Below are 23,750 nucleotides of genomic sequence, written 5' to 3' on the forward strand. Positions count from 1 at the left end.
CGTCACATGATCGTCTGCTCGTCACATGATCGTCTGCGCGTCACATGATCGTCTGCTCGTCACATGATCGTCTGCGCGTCACATGATCGTCTGTGCGTCACATGATCGTCTGCGCGTCACATGATCGTCTGCGCGTCACATGATCGTCTGCTCGTCACATGATCGTCTGCTCGTCACATGATCGTCTGCGCGTCACATGATCGTCTGCTCGTCACATGATCGTCTGCTCGTCACATGATTGTCTGCGCGTCACATGATCGTTTGCGCGTCACATGATCGTCTGCGCGTCACATGATCGTCTGCTCGTCACATGATCGTCTGCTCGTCACATGATCGTCTGCTCGTCACATGATCGTCTGCTCGTCACATGATCGTCTGCTCGTCACATGATCGTCTGCGCGTCACATGATCGTCTGCTCGTCACATGATCGTCTGCGCGTCACATGATCGTCTGCTCGTCACATGATCGTCTGCTCGTCACATGATCGTCTGCTCGTCACATGATCGTCTGACCGTCACATGATCGTCTGCTCGTCACATGATCGTCTGCTCGTCACATGATCGTATGCGCGTCACATGATCGTCTGCTCGTCACATGATCGTATGCGCGTCACATGATCGTCTGCGCGTCACATGATCGTCTGCTCGTCACATGATCGTCTGCGCGTCACATGATCGTCTGCTCGTCACATGATCGTCTGCTCGTCACATGATCGTCTGCTCGTCACATGATCGTCTGCTCGTCACATGATCGTCTGCTCGTCACATGATCGTCTGCTCGTCACATGATCGTCTGCTCGTCACATGATCGTCTGCGCGTCACATGATCGTCTGCTCGTCACATGATCGTCTGCTCGTCACATGATCGTCTGCGCGTCACATGATCGTCTGCTCGTCACATGATCGTCTGCTCGTCACATGATCGTCTGCTCGTCACATGATCGTCTGCGCGTCACATGATCGTCTTCGCCTCACATGATCGTCTGCTCGTCACATGATCGTCTGCTCGTCACATGATCGTCTGCTCGTCACATGATCGTCTTCGCCTCACATGATCGTCTGCTCGTCACATGATCGTCTGCTCGTCACATGATCGTCTGCGCGTCACATGATCGTCTGCTCGTCACATGATCGTCTGCGCGTCACATGATCGTCTGCGCGTCACATGATCGTCTGCGCGTCACATGATCGTCTGCGCGTCACATGATCGTCTGCTCGTCACATGATCGTCTGCGCGTCACATGATCGTCTGCTCGCCACATGATCGTCTGCTCGTCACATGATCGTCTGCGCGTCACATGATCGTCTGCTCGTCACATGATCGTCTGCTCGTCACATGATCGTCTGCGCGTCACATGATCGTCTGCTCGTCACATGATCGTCTGCGCGTCACATGATCGTCTGCGCGTCACATGATCGCCTGCTCGTCACATGATCGTCTGCTCGTCACATGATCGTCTGCGCGTCACATGATCGTCTGCGCGTCACATGATCGCCTGCGCGTCACATGATCGTCTGCGCGTCACATGATCGTCTGCTCGTCACATGATCGTCTGCTCGTCACATGATCGTCTGCTCGTCACATGATCGTCTGCGCGTCACATGATCGTCTGCGCGTCACATGATCGTCTGCTCGTCACATGATCGTCTGCTCGTCACATGATCGTCTGCGCGTCACATGATCGTCTGAGCGTCACATGATCGTCTGCTCGTCACATGATCGTCTGCTCGTCACATGATCGTCTGCTCGTCACATGATCGTCTGCTCGTCACATGATCGTCTGCGCGTCACATGATCGTCTGCTCGTCACATGATCGTCTGCTCGTCACATGATCGTCTGCTCGTCACATGATCGTCTGCGCGTCACATGATCGTCTGCTCGTCACATGATCGTCTGCGCGTCACATGATCGTCTGCTCGTCACATGATCGTCTGCTCGTCACATGATCGTCTGCGCGTCACATGATCGTCTGCTCGTCACATGATCGTCTGCGCGTCACATGATCGTCTGCTCGTCACATGATCGTCTGCTCGTCACATGATCGTCTGCGCGTCACATGATCGTCTGCGCGTCACATGATCGTCTGCTCGTCACATGATCGTCTGCTCGTCACATGATCGTCTGCGCGTCACATGATCGTCTGAGCGTCACATGATCGTCTGCTCGTCACATGATCGTCTGCTCGTCACATGATCGTCTGCTCGTCACATGATCGTCTGCTCGTCACATGATCGTCTGCGCGTCACATGATCGTCTGCTCGTCACATGATCGTCTGCTCGTCACATGATCGTCTGCTCGTCACATGATCGTCTGCGCGTCACATGATCGTCTGCTCGTCACATGATCGTCTGCGCGTCACATGATCGTCTGCTCGTCACATGATCGTCTGCTCGTCACATGATCGTCTGCGCGTCACATGATCGTCTGCTCGTCACATGATCGTCTGCGCGTCACATGATCGTCTGCTCGTCACATGATCGTCTGCTCGTCACATGATCGTCTGCTCGTCACATGATCGTCTGCGCGTCACATGATCGTCTGCGCGTCACATGATCGTCTGAGCGTCACATGATCGTCTGCTCGTCACATGATCGTCTGCTCGTCACATGATCGTCTGCGCGTCACATGATCGTCTGCGCGTCACATGATCGTCTGCTCGTCACATGATCGTCTGCGCGTCACATGATCGTCTGCGCGTCACATGATCGTCTGCGCGTCACATGATCGTCTGCGCGTCACATGATCGTCTGCGCGTCACATGATCGTCTGCTCGTCACATGATCGTCTGCGCGTCACATGATCGTCTGCGCGTCACATGATCGTCTGCTCGTCACATGATCGTCTGCTCGTCACATGATCGTCTGCTCGTCACATGATCGTCTGCTCGTCACATGATCGTCTGCGCGTCACATGATCGTCTGCGCGTCACATGATCGTCTGCTCGTCACATGATCGTCTGCTCGTCACATGATCGTCTGTGCGTCACATGATCGTCTGAGCGTCACATGATCGTCTGCGCGTCACATGATCGTCTGCGCGTCACATGATCGTCTGCGCGTCACATGATCGTCTGAGAGTTTGATCAGTATCTCTGAGCTCTGTTGGTTTAGTCTGGAGACTCTATTATAACAACATTTATATTTTGAATTTTAAAGACTACGAATGAAAAAATACTGAATTTAAAGTGTTTGTTTTTTGATTATTGGAATTAGAAAATTAAACTGTATGTGTAACAAAAATAATTAATTTTGAACATATTATATACTTTATTCAATTAATACAATTAAGAAATAATTCAGTTTTTTGTTTCTCTAACCGTGTTGTGTTGTTATTTGTGTTGTTTTTCATTATTTGTGTTGTTTTTTTTATAACATTTGTTGTTTGTGTTATTAATTGTGTTTTTATTTGTGTTCTTTTTTGTGTTAGTTGTTTTTGTTTTCATTTTTGCTGACTTTGTCTTTAATTGTACTGTTTATGTCTTTTATTGTGTTGTGGTTTGGGTTGTTTGTGTACTTAATTGTGTTGTTTTTTGTGTTGTGTGCAGCATGTGCTGCTGGTTGTCGTCTAGTTGTCGTATCTTCATCTGTCGTCTACTTCCTCTCACATCACTACTTTGAAACCACCACTTCCTGCTCTTCAGTCACATGACCTGTTTAAACAGTATTTTACTGTAAACTTTTCATTTACATTTTCAAGTAAAACAACAGTTTTTTTATGTAAATATTATTTGTAGGATTAAATATCCAATTCACTAAAAAACGTCATTGTTTTAATGTAGTTATTTCGCCTGGTAAATTAAATGAACATTTTTTCAACTGTAAAATTAACTCTTATGTATATTTTTAAAACAAAGATTTTAATTTTTGGGGTAAAATGTTAAATTGAGTGTTTTATCTACTGTAAAATAAACGTTTTACTCTATTTTATTCATATTTTTACAGTTAGATGGTGAATTAATGAGTTTTCTTATTTATTTATTTTTTTTAAAGATAAAATGTTGAACTTTGTCCATTTTTTCAACATGTTCTTTAATTTTCTGGTTACAAATAATTTATTAAAAATAAAATATTGAATTAAACAAACAGAATCAATTCTGTTTTTTTGTGGCGTGAATAGAAAAATAACGTTTCGATTCTCCGCTAACTTTAGACCAGCTCTACTGAACCAACAGCACCACCTGGTGGTCAACATCGTGAAGGGGCTTCAGACGTGAGGTCTTCTTTGAAAAGGGTCAACGATGACATCTAGTGGCAGCTCGAGGAACTGCACTTACGCTGTGGGAGAACAAACGTTTGATTCTTTACTTGATTGTAAACATGTTGACGCAGGTTGTAGGAGAGGAAGGACACCTGGAGACCTGAGGGAGGTGCAGACGTTGAAGGAACAGGTGGATGGTGAGGTGGGTCAGGACATCTGCTGAGGGGCAGGGATGGAAGTTAAGGATAGAGATCTGTCATCGAATCTGTTGAAGAACTGGTTCAGCTCGTTTGCCATGACAAGGTCACCAGAGCCTCTGCCACAGTCCTGGAGCCACAGATGGTTCTCCCTGGTGTTGCTCTCCTTCAGCTGCTCCTCCAGCTTCCTCTTGTAGCAGTCTTACTTATTAACTTCCTCTTCCTCTTCTCCTCCACATCCTCCTCCTCCTCCTCCTCCTCCACCTCCTCCTCCTCCTCCTCCTCCTGCTCCTCCTCCACCTCCTCCACCTCCTGCTCCTCCTCCACCTCCTCCTCCTCCTCCTCCTCCTGCTCCTCCTCCACCTCCTCCACCTCCTGCTCCTCCTCCACCTCCTCCTCCTCCTCCTCCTCCTGCTCCTCCTCCACCTCCTCCACCTCCTGCTCCTCCTCCACCTCCTCCACCTCTTCTTCTTCCTCCTCCTCCACCTCCTCCTCCTCCTCCACCTCCTCCTCCTCCACCTGCTCCTCCTCCACCTCCTCCACCTCCTCCTCCTCCTCCTCCTCCTCCACCACCTCCTCCACCTCTTCCTCCTCCTCCTCCTACACCTCCACCTCCTCCTCCTCCTCCACCTCTTCTTCTTCCTCCTCCTCCACCTCCTCCTCCTCCTCCTCCTCCTCCTCCTCCTCCTCCTCCTCCACCTCTTCCTCCTCCTCCTGCTACACCTCTTCCTCCTCCTCCTGCTACACCTCCACCTCCTCCACCTCCTCCACCTCTTCCTCCTCCTCCTGCTACACCTCCACCTCCTCCACCTCCTCTTCCTCCTCCTCCACCTCCTCCTCCTCCTCCTCCACCACCTCCTCCACCTCCTCCACCTCTTCCTCCTCCTCCTCCTCCACCTCCTCCTCCTCCTCCTCCTCCTCCACCTCCTCCACCTCTTCTTCTTCCTCCTCCTCCCTGTGAGAGCAGTAACGACTAACGACACCAGCTCATGTTACATCGCTGCAGGTGAAGGAACCTGGCGTCATACACCTGCCTGTCATGTTCACCTTCAGGACGTGAAAGAACTTGTACCAGGTGATCCTAAGCTCAGGTGATCCTAAACTCAGGTGATCCTAAGCTCAGGTGATCCTAAACTCAGGTGATCCTAAGCTCAGGTGAGTGTTCTAAGCTCAGGTGAGTGTTCTAAGCTCAGGTGAGTGTTCTAAGCTCAGGTGAGTGTTCTAACCTCAGGTGAGTGTTCTAAGCTCAGGTGAGTGTTCTAACCTCAGGTGAGTGGTCTAAGCTCAGGTGAGTGTTCTAAGCTCAGGTGAGTGTTCTAACCTCAGGTGAGTGGTCTAAGCTCAGGTGAGTGTTCTAAGCTCAGGTGAGTGTTCTAAGCTCAGGTGAGTGTTCTAACCTCAGGTGAGTGTTCTAACCTCAGGTGAGTGTTCTAAGCTCAGGTGAGTGTTCTAACCTCAGGTGAGTGTTCTAAGCTCAGGTGAGTGTTCTAACCTCAGGTGAGTGTTCTAACCTCAGGTGAGTGTTCTAAGCTCAGGTGAGTGTTCTAACCTCAGGTGAGTGTTCTAAGCTCAGGTGAGTGTTCTAAGCTCAGGTGAGTGTTCTAAGCTCAGGTGAGTGTTCTAACCTCAGGTGAGTGTTCTAACCTCAGGTGAGTGTTCTAAGCTCAGGTGAGTGTTCTAAGCTCAGGTGAGTGTTCTAACCTCAGGTGAGTGTTCTAAGCTCAGGTGAGTGTTCTAACCTCAGGTGAGTGTTCTAAGCTCAGGTGAGTGTTCTAACCTCAGGTGAGTGTTCTAAGCTCAGGTGAGTGTTCTAACCTCAGGTGAGTGTTCTAACCTCAGGTGAGTGTTCTAACCTCAGGTGAGTCTCATAAGTCAAACAGAGAAACATGACAGGTCTTCAGTGAAGTAGGTCAAAGGTGACAATAAGCTTCTCTTCTTCCTCGAAGTCTGACACCATGGTTCTCTGCTCCAGGTCCAACATCTCACACAGATGAAGGAGTGTCCCAGGGTCTTGTTCGCGAGTGAGGGGGCGGATAAGAAAGACAGAGGGATCCGTGGAAGATTTAGATTCAGTATTGTGAATTTAAATCACATTTAAATTCATTTGATTTGGTTTTTATTCTCCAGGTTTATTTGTTTTGTATATGTATATATTATATATATATACATATAAATATATATACTGTCTTTATATACACACACACACACACATATATATATATATATATATATATATATTTATAGTTTTAATTCATTTTGATTATTTTCACCTTGAAATTAATTCACCTCAGAACTTCACCGTTTGTAAATAAACAGTCGCCATGAGAGACTCGGACTAGAACATGTGTGTCTTCAGGTGGGTGGAGGTCCTGGGGCAGCCCCGGGACACTGTCAGTGAAGACATGTGTAAACTGTGCTTCTTCAGTCCAGCCGCTGCCGAGACGAAGACTAAACATGAAAGTTTCGTCAAATATTGACTCATTATTTGAATGTTATTGGATTCCTCCGTTTTGATGACGTCACGAGACGAGACGAGTCAGTTTACCTGAGGGTCTGCTGCGCATGCGCACGCGCCTGACATATACTAGTTCGCAGGCGCTGAGAGAGGAGGTCAGTCTGCAGCGTCTGGACCAGAGCGAGTCCGGGAGATGGAGGACCAGGAGCAGAAGACGGAGGAGGACCAGGAGCAGACCCAGGAGGACCGGGTCGCTCTCAAGAAGGAGATCGGGCTCATGAGCGCGTGCGCCATCATTATAGGTAAGTTTGGCTGAAGTTCGACTGGAGTTCTGGTCCGACAGATGCCCATCCCAGTGAGTCTGGATCCATCGCTGTCGGAACACGGTCCGGTCCAGAAGATCCGTCTGTCGTAGAACCAGAACCACATCCGAACTTATAGAGTCTGGTCTGGACCGTGTTGCGTTCACGTCCCGTCGGTGAGAACACTCGCGGCAACTCTTGCATCAGTCGGATTGGACCGAACCAGAACATGTCTACGTGGCTCGGTCTGGTCCCGTTGGGCTCGTGCGTGGGTTCTGCTGCGCATGATCGTAAATAACCGCCGTGGAAAATGCAGTCACGTGACGTGGATGTATAGCTCGCACGCGAGTGTGTGAGTGCGTGTGTGTGTGTGTGAGTGTGTGTGTGAGTGTGTGTATAATGACGTTCATGTTACACTTGAGATCAATTAGCTGCGCGTGAGTGACGTGTCATTTATCTTTGATCTTGGTTAGTTGTGTTATTGTAAGTCTGGGATCATAGTTCGGTGGTTTTGAGAAACACAAAAGAACACGAGAGCAACAAACACAAGTACCATCATGAACTGACTCAACTCGTTCTCACTCAACGTTAATCATCTGGTTGTGACCCGTTTAACACGTGACTGTTCATGTGGCCCTCGTTATGAAGAGCCTCCTCTGATGAGACATTTGACTTTTAGTGTTTGTTTCAACACATGACAAACTTGTTTTTACGACACTTTCACCTTTTTCTCAGCGTTTTCTTCCCTCCTTTAATTGAAATTGCATTGAGGAGGCGTTTATGGTGCGTTCAGGTGCTGTTGCGTCCTGTACAAGTTCAGTTAAACTTCCTCAACAACACTCTCAGTAACGTGACAGCTACCCTGATGCTTTGCCGCCCAGCCAACCAATCACAGCCAATAAACATAAACCTTAAACAATATTAACTTTAATTATTTATATTTTTGCATGATCCACAAGAAGGATGTGTCTCGCCTGCAGTTCATACAAAACTCTGCTCTAGTATAAGAACTCACATTTCTCCTTCAAACTCTTCACTGGCTGCCAGTTTCTTTCCATCAGTGATCTGATCCAGACTTACACCCCAGCTCGGGCTCTGAGGTCTGTGGATCAGAATCTACTGATGGTTCCTGAACTTCCGGACCAGAGGAGAGAAATCCTTCAAGGCTGTTGCTCCTAAGCTTTGGAACCATCTCTGTGTTTGATGATCTACTGACTCCTTCAAGAAACATCTGTGTTTGATGATCTACTGACTCCTTCAAGAAACATCTGTGTTTGATGATCTACTGACTCCTTCAAGAAACATCTGTGTTTGATGATCTACTGACTCCTTCAAGAAACATCTGTGTTTGATGATCTACTGACTCCTTCAAGAAACATCTGTGTTTGATGATCTACTGACTCCTTCAAGAAACATCTGTGTTTGATGATCTACTGACTCCTTCAAGAAACATCTGTGTTTGATGATCTACTGACTCCTTCAAGAAACATCTGTGTTTGATGATCTACTGACTCCTTCAAGAAACATCTGTGTTTGATGATCTACTGACTCCTTCAAGAAACATCTGTGTTTGATGATCTACTGACTCCTTCAAGAAACATCTGTGTTTGATGATCTACTGACTCCTTCAAGAAACATCTGTGTTTGATCATCTACTGACTCCTTCAAGAAACATCTGTGTTTGATGATCTACTGACTCCTTCAAGAAACATCTGTGTTTGATGATCTACTGACTCCTTCAAGAAACATCTGTGTTTGATGATCTACTGACTCCTTCAAGAAACATCTGTGTTTGATGATCTACTGACTCCTTTAAGAAACATGTGTGTTTGATGATCTACTGACTCCTTCAAGAAACATCTGTGTTTGATGATCTACTGACTCCTTCAAGAAACATCTGTGTTTGATGATCTACTGACTCCTTTAAGAAACATGTGTGTTTGATGATCTACTGACTCCTTCAAGAAACATCTGTGTTTGATGATCTACTGACTCCTTCAAGAAACATCTGTGTTTGATGATCTACTGACTCCTTCAAGAAACATCTGTGTTTGATGATCTACTGACTCCTTCAAGAAACATCTCTGTGTTTGATGATCTACTGACTCCTTCAAGAAACATCTGTGTTTGATGATCTACTGACTCCTTTAAGAAACATGTGTGTTTGATGATCTACTGACTCCTTCAAGAAACATCTGTGTTTGATGATCTACTGACTCCTTCAAGAAACATGTGTGTTTGATGATCTACTGACTCCTTTAAGAAACATGTGTGTTTGATGATCTACTGACTCCTTCAAGAAACATCTCAAGACACTTTTCCACACTTTTGCAGACTTTTCCTTGATTCTCTGAGACTCTTGTGTTTGTCTCAGTTTTATCTTGATCTTTAAAGTATATATTTATTGAGTATTGTTTTAATTGTTTAAGTCCTTGTGACCCTGGTCTGGAAAAGCTCTACAAATATAAAAGACTAACTTAATTTATTTGCTCACATGATTGACACGAGAGTTCTGACTCTTGTTGGACTAGAAACTGATTGTATTAGTTTAAGAATTTCTGAATATTTTCAAGGCTGTGAAGTCGAGGAGTTTCAATGTTTCGTTGAGAAAGATTCAGATAAAATGAAAATATGTCGTTAAAGACACAACTTTTGTCAGAACCGAGTAAAAGTGTGTGAAACACTCAACACTTGTTTTACACTGTTTTACATGTTGTTCACGACAAACTCCTGGTTTGCCTTCAGTCTTTAAATGTTGCAAATAAAATACACGTGTTTCAAACACAGCACTAATGGCTACAGGACCTTTAAACAGTTGTTTATCGGACGGATCGTAAATAAAATCTCATACTTGCTTTGGTTTATGTTTAAATGTAAAATAGAGATGAATTTAGTAACAAACGTCAGCATGTTTTTAAAGTAATGCAGGATAAAATAAAGTTTATTTAAAGTGCGTCAATAGCCGAAATATCTCAGGTTTGTGTGTGTGTGTACACATGTGATGTGTGTGTGTGTTTACACATGTGATGTGTGTGTGTGTTTACACATGTGATGTGTGTGTGTGTTTGGTTACAAGCTCAACAACAAGAACAAATGATAAACATGTTTTCTTTATATTTGACAGAATGATGCCAACGTTTGACTCATTAACTGCAAGAAGACATTGTATATAGTATATACAGTATATCATGTATATTTAAAATGAATATTCAGAAGAAGGATTTAACAGTATTATCTTTATTAATGCCTAATATAATGTGTATTAAACAAGAGTCTGTTGGAAAAAGTTAGACGTCGTTGTGTAACTTCAGCTCATGTGACTCACAGTCGAATTAAAAACTGATAAATGTGTTTGAAACGAAGCAGCTTTTTGTTTACGACGAGTTTAGTTACTACGTTTATAAATCTGAGTCACGGTCGAGCCAAGATTAGAAAAAACAGCAGAAAAGAAGATTTGAAAATAACTTACTGTAAAAAAGAAAGATAAATACTGAATGAATAAGTCTGAATCTTCCTATCTTGGCTCAATGTTCGTTTTTCAAAGTTTTTCACACTTTAATTTTTTTAATTAAATTAAATTAAATCACCTTTTTTTTAGTCTCTGTTTTTAGTGAATTTGGTCACAAAGCTAAAAAACATTTATTTTTCTCCTTCAGGTACAAACTGACGTTTTCCTTTGATGTTTCTTTATCTTATAGTTAAAAAACTAGTTGAATTAGCTTCAGTGCTAAGAGTTAGCTCGCTGCTGGTTTAGCATTCCTAGCATTAGCATTAGCTGCAAGTTGTGTCTCGTGTCTGTATTGATTTCCAGAGTGTTGTTGTTGTCATGTTGTGTTAGCGTGCTACACACGAGCAGACAGACACACACGAGCGCGTCCTCGTCGTAACATCCTCCGACATATTGGATTTTTAATGGACGCACTCAGTGAAACCACGACTCGGCACTTTAGCCACGAGAGCGTCGACGCCGCGAGACGAAAGGTTTGTGAGTCGAACATGATTTATGTGAAGACGGTCATTTGAAAGTTTCTCCGCAAATATTGAGTTAGTGGATCATTTCAGACGATCATGACTCATGTTTGAGCGTCGAGTCACGACCAGAGACTCGAGTCTGTCACGAGTCGGATCTTCAAAGATCTCGTGATTCATGTGTGAGAAAGTATTGATACTCTTGAATATCACAATATTTATTTTCACGATACTGGATCGATATTCACTGTTTTAATATAGTTTTATTTTTTAATATCATTTTTATTTCAAATCATATGATGTTTTTATTGTTTATATTTCAATAAAGTTTGTGTAGTTCAAATAGTTCTATTTTTTTTATTTAAAATTAACATGTAAAAATTCTATATATAATTAAAGCATTATTGTTGCAATTAACCTTCAGCCTCTAGATGGCAGCAGTCGTTACGTCCTCCGTAGCGAAAGGAAGAATGATGACTGAGGACGAGAGGATACAGTGAGTCCAGCAGCTTTTAAAGCTGATGTTTGGACATACTTTGGTTTGAAAACAAATGAAAGTAGTTACGACTTCGTCAAGAGTCATGTGGTCTGTAAATACTACAACACCAGAGTCAAGTACTGGACAATACTACACATATATACTTGTTACTACACTATCACAACACCAGAGTCAAGTACTGGACAATACTACACATATATACTTGTTACTACGCTATCACAACACCAGAGTCAAGTACTGGACAATACTACACATATATACTTGTTACTACACTATCACAACACCAGAGTCAAGTACTGGACAATACTACACATATATACTTGTTACTACACTATCACAACACCAGAGTCAAGTACTGGACAATACTACACATATATACTTGTTACTACACTATCACAACACCAGAGTCAAGTACTGGACAATACTACACATATATACTTGTTACTACACTATCACAACACAAGAGTCAAATACTGGACAATACTACACATATATCCTTGTTACTACACTATCACAACACCAGAGTCAAGTACTGGACAATACTACACATATATACTTGTTACTACACTATCACAACACAAGAGTCAAATACTGGACAATACTACACATATATCCTTGTTACTACACTATCACAACACCAGAGTCAAGTACTGGACAATACTACACATATATACTTGTTACTACACTATCACAACACCAGAGTCGAGTACTGGACAATACTACACATATATACTTGTAACTACATTATCACAACACCAGAGTCAAGTACTGGACAATACTACACATATATACTTGTTACTACACTATCACAACACCAGAGTCAAGTACTGGACAATACTACACATATATACTTGTAACTACATTATCACAACACCAGAGTCAAGTACTGGACAATACTACACATATATACTTGTTACTACACTATCACAACACCAGAGTCAAGTACTGGACAATACTACACATACATCCTTGTTACTACACTATCACAACACCAGAGTCAAGTACTGGACAATACTACACATAAATACTTGTTACTACACTATCACAACACCAGAGTCAAGTACTGGACAATACTACACATATATACTTGTTACTACACTATCACAACACCAGAGTCAAGTACTGGACAATACTACACATACATCCTTGTTACTACACTATCACAACACCAGAGTCAAGTACTGGACAATACTACACATATATACTTGTTACTACACTATCACAACACAAGAGTCAAATACTGGACAATACTACACATATATACTTGTTACTACACTATCACAACACAAGAGTCAAATACTGGACAATACTACACATATATACTTGTTACTACACTATCACAACACAAGAGTCAAATACTGGACAATACTACACATATGTACTTGTTACTACACTATCACAACACAAGAGTCAAATACTGGACAATACTACACATATATACTTGTTACTACACTATCACAACACAAGAGTCAAATACTGGACAATACTACACATATGTACTTGTTACTACACTATCACTGTTAATAACTGTGCACGATGATGTAATGATTGCTTGATATTACATTACGATGTTAGAGACTCTAGTTCACTGATGGTTATGTTTCCTGTCGTGTTTTCTCCAGTAGCTCAGGTGTAACATTCCAGGAAAACCCACGATAAGTGAGAAATCTGTGAAGTAGTAACACAATATATATTTTGGAAACACTGTAAACGATGTTTATCACCAGGATACTGAACTAATGCTCACGTGGCGTTAGTTGCACATGTGACAGGAAACCTGTCATTAAAAACACCAGAAACATAATCTGTGCTGAAGCTACAAGTAGAACGACTGCAGACTCGTTCGTTTACGGCTCAGTTTTGACCTTTTTTGTGTTGCTGTGACTTAAGGTCGTCGTCAGTGACCGTGTTCACTCGTACTCGCTGTCAAAGTTATCCTTCATAACTCCGGACGTCGACTCATGGAGAAACTGATGAATGAACCAGACAGAAGTAGTCGAGCAACAAACCTGTTCAGATGTTTATGGAGCTTTTACACAAACGTTCTGGTCCGACTGGACGCGACATACGACATACCTTCACTTAGTGTTTTGTGTTTTTATTGATGGTTCTTTAGTTTGTGTACTGTAAAGCAGCACACAACATAGTCGTCGTTTGTCGTCTCTTCTGAACCAGCAACGTGTCTCTATTGTGTATTTACCGCAGGTGTGCGTCTCGGATTTCTTGTTGTGTTTGTGTAACCAGCGACCGTTCCCCTGAGAACCCTCGAGCTCGTTGCCCTGGTTCCAGATCCACGACCCTCCTCCTGGGATGTCACCGCGCGTCGTGAGCGTCTGGGTCTGAACGGGTCAGTGGGACGCCTTGTCGTGACATAACAACACAACACGAGCGTTACGTAAGCGCTCAACGCCGCGGCCGCGATCGCTTCCGACACCAACACATCTGAAGCTGCATCATTAGCGAGCCTCGCTGGCAGCTAGCAAGGGGCGGAGGGAGGGGGGTCGTGGCGTCCCTGTGTCAGAGACCGTGGTTCGAGACTCTCACGCTCTCAGGGACAGATGCTGGTCCTGAGCCTGGATCTGGTGAAGCTGGTCCTGAGGTGAAGCTGGTCCTGAGGTGAAGCTGGTCCTGAGGTGAAGCTGGTCCTGAGGTGAAGCTGGTCCTGACACTCATGAGCTCCGGCTCTGACTGAAGTGAACAAATGATCAATAATTAGAGAATTATTGATGATTTTAAGACGACACTGTTCACTGTCAGTCACTGTTTGTGTAGAATTGTGAGTTTGTTTCATGGAAGAAACATTTCCGGCTTGGCTAGTGCTGAAGCTAAGCTAAAGATGCTAAGCTAAAGTTGCTAAGCTAAAGATACTAATTATTGTAGTTACAGCTGTGCTGTGTCTCAAATCGCATACTTGTGTACTCAAAGTTAGTATATTTAGTGCATAAGTGCGTCTCAATTCTTAGTATGTAAGTGTAGTGCTTCATACACACTAGATTGACACTAAAACACACACAAAACTGAGTATGGATCGATGGACACTTTCTACACTAAACGACTCCATCTTAGTGACGTTGTAAACGGAAGTTACTTCATATATATATATATACATATATATATATATGTATATATATATTCATATACTTCCAGGTGTATTTTCAGCAGCAGTACGAGGATAAACACGTCTTCGCTGCTGATACCGGCGTAAATATCTCGTCAGTATTTCTCATATTTCTTGAAACCAAACGTGCTGCCAGCAGGTGGCGATAGTGTTCCTACAGCTGCTTGAAATCATCCTTAAATAGTAGTAGAAGAAGAAGCTGTCGCGTCATTTCCTGTTAGTGTGTAGCAGCAGAGTTTGATTTGAGACATACTATCTGTGGAGGATTAGTTACTAGTTAGTACGTACACTATCCTGATGATACTAACTTCTAGTGTACTAAGAGAAGTATTTGAGACACAGCTCAGGTGTGTACACACTTTCTGACGCACAAAAACGACTGAACATGTCGACAATAAGTTTAAAGAAGTTTAAACATCGTCACAGAATCATTATTATTCAGACGTGCTAACGCTAACTAAGCTAGCATGAGTTTGTTAGCACGAATGTTTGTTACGATTCAAACAGATTTTTAAAGTGTTGTTATTGTTAATGTGTTATATTTGTGTTATTGTTAATGTGTTATATTGGTGTTATTGTTAATGTGTTATATTTGTGTTATTGTTAATGTGTTATATTTGTGTTATTGTTAACGTCTTATATTTGTGTTATTGTTAATGTGTTATATTTGTGTTATTGTTAATGTGTTATATTTGTGTTATTGTTAATGTGTTATATTTGTGTTATTGTTAATGTGTTATATTTGTGTTATTGTTAACGTCTTATATTTGTGTTATTGTTAATGTGTTATATTTGTGTTATTGTTAATGTGTTATATTTGTGTTATTGTTAATGTGTTATATTTGTGTTATTTTTAATGTGTTATATTTGTGTTATTGTTAATGTGTTATATTTGTGTTATTGTTAACGTCTTATATTTGTGTTATTGTTAATGTGTTATATTTGTGTTATTGTTAATGTGTTATATTTGTGTTATTGTTAATGTGTTATATTTGTGTTATTGTTAATGTGTTATATTTGTGTTATTGTTAATGTGTTATATTTGTGTTATTGTTAATGTGTTATATTTGTGTTATTGTTAATGTGTTATATTTGTGTTATTGTTAATGTGTTATATTTGTGTTATTGTTAATGTGTTATATTTGTGTTATTGTTAATGTGTTATATTGGTGTTATTGTTAATGTGTTATATTTGTGTTATTGTTAATGTGTTATATTTGTGTTATTGTTAACGTCTTATATTTGTGTTATTGTTAACGTCTTATATTTGTGTTATTGTTAATGTGTTATATTTGTGTTATTGTTAATGTGTTATATTTGTGTTATTGTTAATGTGTTATATTTGTGTTATTGTTAACGTCTTATATTTGTGTTATTGTTAATGTGTTATATTTGTGTTATTGTTAATGTGTTATATTTGTGTTATTGTTAATGTGTTATATTTGTGTTATTGTTAATGTGTTATATTTGTGTTATTGTTAATGTGTTATATTTGTGTTATTGTTAATGTGTTATATTTGTGTTATTGTTAATGTGTTATATTTGTGTTATTGTTAATGTGTTATATTTGTGTTATTGTTAATGTGTTATATTGGTGTTATTGTTAATGTGTTATATTTGTGTTATTGTTAATGTGTTATATTTGTGTTATTGTTAACGTCTTATATTTGTGTTATTGTTAACGTCTTATATTTGTGTTATTGTTAATGTGTTATATTTGTGTTATTGTTAATGTGTTATATTTGTGTTATTGTTAATGTGTTATATTTGTGTTATTGTTAACGTCTTATATTTGTGTTATTGTTAATGTGTTATATTTGTGTTATTGTTAATGTGTTATATTTGTGTTATTGTTAATGTGTTATATTTGTGTTATTGTTAATGTGTTATATTTGTGTTATTGTTAATGTGTTATATTTGTGTTATTGTTAATGTGTTATATTTGTGTTATTGTTAATGTGTTATATTTGTGTGTCGTTCCTCATGTTCGGAACTCTTGATCTCCTCAGGGAACATCATCGGCTCCGGGATCTTCGTGTCTCCTAAAGGGGTTCTGGAACATGCCGGCTCCGTGGGTCTGTCCATCATCGTGTGGGTCTGTGGGGGGGGCATCTGTGTGCTGGGGTCCATGTGCTACGCTGAGCTGGGGGTCACCATCCCCAAGTCTGGAGGAGACTATTCCTACGTGACCGAGATCTTCGGAGGCCTGGTGGGGTGAGAAGAACCTGCTGAGGCCCTGATCCCTGACACACAATAATAAACACACACACCCACACAATAATAAACACACTCACACACACCCACACAATAATAAACACACTCACACACACCCACACAATAACAAACACACACACACACAATAATAAACACACTCACACACACCCACACAATAATAAACACACACACACACATGCACACACACACACACGTTCACACACACACACACACACACACACACACACACACACACACACACACACACACACACACACATGCACAAACAAACACACACTCACACCAAACAAGCACACAAACACACACACAAGCACACACAAAAGCAGACACACACACTCACCCAAGCACACACATGCACATTCAAACAAAAACGAACACAAGCGCACACAAAAACACACACACACAAGCACACACACACACACAAAAACACACAAACACTCACACCCACATACACACACAAATGCACACACAGTATAATAAACACACACTCACACCAACACACACACACATGCACACACACACTATAATAAACACACACAATAACACTAACACAAGCACACACACGCACGAACACACACTAGTATAAACACACATACACTATTATAAATTAGACAAATGCAGAAACACACACACACATACACTATTATAAATTAGACACACACACACACACACACACACACACACACACAGGCGGCTCACAACAGTGTGTGGATCAGTGGAACTCTCCGTGTCTTGTGACATTCAAGTGGTCACATGACTACACAAGTCCCGAGTGGTTCTTAAACAAGAACTAATTGTGCGACAAACACAACCTTGTGCAAGTCAACAACACTTAATTATCGCACACTTGTGTTTACGTCAGTGACATTAGAATATAATATAATAGAGTCACCAGACATTCATATAGTAGAGTCACCAGATATTAATATAATAGAGTCACCAGACATTAATATAATAGAGTCACCAGATATTAATATAATAGAGTCACCAGACATTAATATAATAGAGTCACCAGACATTAATATAATAGAGTCACCAAACATTAATATAATAGAGTCACCAGACATTAATACAATAGAGTCACCAGACATTAATATAATAGAGTCACCAGACATTAATACAATAGAGTCACCAAACATTAATATCATAGAGTCACCAGATATTAATATAATAGAGTCACCAGACATTCATATAGTAGAGTCACCAGATATTAATATAATAGAGTCACCAGATATTAATATAATAGAGTCACCAAACATTAATATAATAGAGTCACCAGATATTAATATAATAGAGTCACCAAACATTAATATAGTAGAGTCACCAGACATTAATATAATAGAGTCACCAGACATTAATATAGTAGAGTCACCAGATATTAATATAATAGAGTCACCAGATATTAATATAATAGAGTCACCAAACATTAATATAGTAGAGTCACCAAACATTAATATAATAGAGTCACCAAACATTAATATAATAGAGTCACCAGATATTAATATAATAGAGTCACCAGACATTAATATAATAGAGTCACCAGACATTCATATAATAGAGTCACCAGACATTCATATAATAGAGTCACCAGACATTAATATAATAGAGTCACCAAACATTAATATAATAGAGTCACCAGATATTAATATAATAGAGTCACCAGACATTAATATAATAGAGTCACCAGACATTAATATAATAGAGTCACCAGATAATAATATAATGTGTCACCAGATATTAATATAATAGAGTCACCAGACATTAATATAATAGAGTCACCAGACATTAATATAATAGAGTCACCAGACATTAATATAATAGAGTCACCAGACATTAATATAATAGAGTCACCAGACATTAATATAATAGAGTCACCAGACATTCATATAGTAGAGTCACCAGAAATTAATATAATAGAGTCACCAGACATTAATATAATAGAGTCACCAGACATTAATATAATAGAGTCACCAGACATTCATATAATAGAGTCACCAGACATTCATATAATAGAGTCACCAGACATTCATATAGTAGAGTCACCAGACATTAATATAATAGAGTCACCAGACATTAATATAATAGAGTCACCAGACAATAATACAATAGAGTCACCAGACATTAATATAATAGAGTCACCAGACATTCATATAATAGAGTCACCAGACATTCATATAATAGAGTCACCAGACATTAATATAATAGTGTCACCAGACATTAATATAATAGAGTCACCAGACATTAATATAGTAGAGTCACCAGACATTAATATAATAGAGTCACCAGACATTCATATAGTAGAGTCACCAGAAATTAATATAATAGAGTCACCAGACATTAATATAATAGAGTCACCAGACATTCATATAGTAGAGTCACCAGACATTAATATAATAGAGTCACCAGACATTAATATAATAGAGTCACCAGACAATAATACAATAGAGTCACCAGACATTAATATAATAGAGTCACCAGACATTCATATAATAGAGTCACCAGACATTCATATAATAGAGTCACCAGACATTAATATAATAGTGTCACCAGACATTAATATAATAGAGTCACCAGACATTCATATAATAGAGTCACCAGACATTCATATAATAGTCACCAGACATTAATATAATAGAGTCTCCAGACATTACTATAATAGATTCACCAGACATTAATATAATAGAGTCACCAGGCATTAATATAATAGAGTCACCAGATATTCATATAATAGAGTCACCAGACATTAATATCATAGAGTCACCAGACATTAATATAGTAGAGTCACCAGACATTAATATAATAGAGTCACCAGACATTAATATAATAGAGTCACCAGACATTAATATAATAGAGTCACCAGACATTAATATAATAGAGTCACCAGACATTAATACAATAGAGTCACCAGACATTAATATAATAGAGTCACCAGACATTAATATAATAGAGTCACCAGACATTAATATAATATAGTCACCAGACATTCATATAATAGAGTCACCAGACATTAATATCATAGAGTCACCAGACATTAATATAGTAGAGTCACCAGACATTAATATAATAGAGTCACCAGACATTAATATAGTAGAGTCACCAGACATTAATATAATAGAGTCACCAGACATTAATATAATAGAGTCACCAGACATTAATATAATAGAGTCACCAAACATTAATATAATAGAGTCACCAGACATTAATACAATAGAGTCACCAGACATTAATATAATAGAGTCACCAGACATTAATACAATAGAGTCACCAAACATTAATATCATAGAGTCACCAGATATTAATATAATAGAGTCACCAGACATTCATATAGTAGAGTCACCAGATATTAATATAATAGAGTCACCAGATATTAATATAATAGAGTCACCAAACATTAATATAGTAGAGTCACCAGATATTAATATAATAGAGTCACCAGATATTAATATAATAGAGTCACCAAACATTAATATAGTAGAGTCACCAGACATTAATATAATAGAGTCACCAGACATTAATATAGTAGAGTCACCAGATATTAATATAATAGAGTCACCAGATATTAATATAATAGAGTCACCAAACATTAATATAGTAGAGTCACCAAACATTAATATAATAGAGTCACCAGACATTAATATAATAGAGTCACCAAACATTAATATAATAGAGTCACCAGATATTAATATAATAGAGTCACCAGACATTAATATAATAGAGTCACCAGACATTCATATAATAGAGTCACCAGACATTCATATAATAGAGTCACCAGACATTAATATAATAGAGTCACCAGACATTAATATAATAGAGTCACCAAACATTAATATAATAGAGTCACCAGATATTAATATAATAGAGTCACCAGACATTAATATAATAGAGTCACCAGACATTAATATAATAGAGTCACCAGATAATAATATAATGTGTCACCAGATATTAATATAATAGAGTCACCAAACATTAATATAGTAGAGTCACCAGATATTAATATAATAGAGTCACCAGACATTAATATAATAGAGTCACCAGACATTAATATAATAGAGTCACCAGACATTAATATAATAGAGTCACCAGACATTAATATAATAGAGTCACCAGACATTAATATAATAGAGTCACCAGACATTCATATAGTAGAGTCACCAGAAATTAATATAATAGAGTCACCAGACATTAATATAATAGAGTCACCAGACATTAATATAATAGAGTCACCAGACATTCATATAATAGAGTCACCAGACATTCATATAATAGAGTCACCAGACATTCATATAGTAGAGTCACCAGACATTAATATAATAGAGTCACCAGACATTAATATAATAGAGTCACCAGACATTCATATAATAGAGTCACCAGACATTAATATAATAGTGTCACCAGACATTAATATAATAGAGTCACCAGACATTAATATAGTAGAGTCACCAGACATTAATATAATAGAGTCACCAGACATTCATATAGTAGAGTCACCAGAAATTAATATAATAGAGTCACCAGACATTAATATAATAGAGTCACCAGACATTAATATAATAGAGTCACCAGACATTCATATAATAGAGTCACCAGACATTCATATAGTAGAGTCACCAGACATTAATATAATAGAGTCACCAGACATTAATATAATAGAGTCACCAGACAATAATACAATAGAGTCACCAGACATTAATATAATAGAGTCACCAGACATTCATATAATAGAGTCACCAGACATTCATATAATAGAGTCACCAGACATTAATATAATAGTGTCACCAGACATTAATATAATAGAGTCACCAGACATTCATATAATAGTCACCAGACATTAATATAATAGAGTCTCCAGACATTACTATAATAGATTCACCAGACATTAATATAATAGAGTCACCAGGCATTAATATAATAGAGTCACCAGATATTCATATAATAGAGTCACCAGACATTAATATCATAGAGTCACCAGACATTAATATAGTAGAGTCACCAGACATTAATATAATAGAGTCACCAGACATTAATATAATAGTGTCACCAGACATTAATACAATAGAGTCACCAGACATTAATATAATAGAGTCACCAGACATTAATATAATAGAGTCACCAGACATTAATATAATATAGTCACCAGACATTCATATAATAGAGTCACCAGACATTAATATCATAGAGTCACCAGACATTAATATAGTAGAGTCACCAGACATTAATATAATAGAGTCACCAGACATTAATATAGTAGAGTCACCAGACATTAATATAATAGAGTCACCAGACATTAATATAATAGTGTCACCAGACATTAATACAATAGAGTCACCAGACATTAATATAATAGAGTCACCAGACATTAATATAATAGAGTCACCAGACATTAATATAATAGAGTCACCAGACATTACTATAATAGATTCACCAGACATTAATATAATAGAGTCACCAGACATTCATATAATAGAGTCACCAGACATTAATATAGTAGAGTCACCAGACATTAATATAATAGAGTCACCAGACATTAATATAATAGTGTCACCAGACATTAATATAATAGAGTCACCAGACATTAATATAATAGAGTCACCAGACATTCTTATAATAGAGTCACCAGACATTACTATAGTAGAGTCACCAGACATTAATATAATAGAGTCACCAGACATTAATATAATAGAGTCACCAGACATTACTATAATAGAGTCACCAGACATTCATATAATAGAGTCACCAGACATTAATATAGTAGAGTCACCAGACATTAATATAATAGAGTCACCAGACATTAATATAATAGAGTCACCAGACATTACTATAATAGATTCACCAGACATTAATATAATAGAGTCACCAGACATTAATATAATAGAGTCACCAGACATTCATATAATAGAGTCACCAGACATTAATATAATAGAGTCACCAGACATTAATATAGTAGAGTCACCAGACATTAGTATAATAGAGTCACCAGACATTAATATAATAGAGTTACCAGACATTAATATAATAGAGTCACCAGACATTAATACAATAGAGTCACCAGACATTAATATAATAGAGTCACCAGACATTACTATAATAGATTCACCAGACATTAATATAATAGAGTCACCAGACATTAATATAATAGAGTCACCAGACATTCATATAATAGAGTCACCAGACATTAATATAATAGAGTCACCAGACATTACTATAATAGATTCACCAGACATTAATATAATAGAGTCACCAGACATTAATATAATAGAGTCACCAGACATTACTATAGTAGAGTCACCAGACATTAATATAATAGAGTCACCAGACATTCATATAATAGAGTCACCAGACATTACTATAGTAGAGTCACCAGACATTCATATAATAGTCACCAGACATTAATACAATAGAGTCACCAGACATTCATATAATAGAGTCACCAGACATTCATATAATAGAGTCACCAGACATTAATATAATAGAGTCACCAGACATTACTATAGTAGAGTCACCAGACATTAATATAATAGAGTCACCAGACATTACTATAGTAGAGTCACCAGACATTAATATAATAGAGTCACCAGACATTCATATAATAGAGTCACCAGACATTACTATAGTAGAGTCACCAGACATTCATATAATAGTCACCAGACATTAATACAATAGAGTCACCAGACATTCATATAATAGAGTCACCAGACATTCATATAATAGAGTCACCAGACATTAATATAATAGAGTCACCAGACATTACTATAGTAGAGTCACCAGACATTACTAT

At 39.0% G+C, this 23,750-nt stretch overlaps 1 protein-coding gene across 1 annotated transcript in view; it reads left to right on the top strand.

Annotated features, from left to right (window-relative positions):
• The first annotated feature begins 6,978 nt into the window (after positions 1–6,978).
• Positions 6,979–23,750, top strand: part of slc7a10a (solute carrier family 7 member 10a) — a 41,759-nt gene continuing 24,987 nt past the window's right edge. Inside the window, exons 1-2 of the mRNA XM_087793024.1 lie at positions 6,979–7,154; positions 16,750–16,954. Coding sequence (XP_087649150.1) covers positions 7,046–7,154; positions 16,750–16,954 — 314 coding nt within the window. The 5' untranslated portion in view covers positions 6,979–7,045. The remainder of the gene's footprint in view (positions 7,155–16,749; positions 16,955–23,750) is intronic.

This window comes from Callionymus lyra, chromosome 6, assembly GCF_982586985.1.
Source record: "Callionymus lyra chromosome 6, fCalLyr1.hap1.1, whole genome shotgun sequence".
In the NCBI taxonomy this organism is placed as follows: Eukaryota; Metazoa; Chordata; class Actinopteri; order Syngnathiformes; family Callionymidae; genus Callionymus; species Callionymus lyra.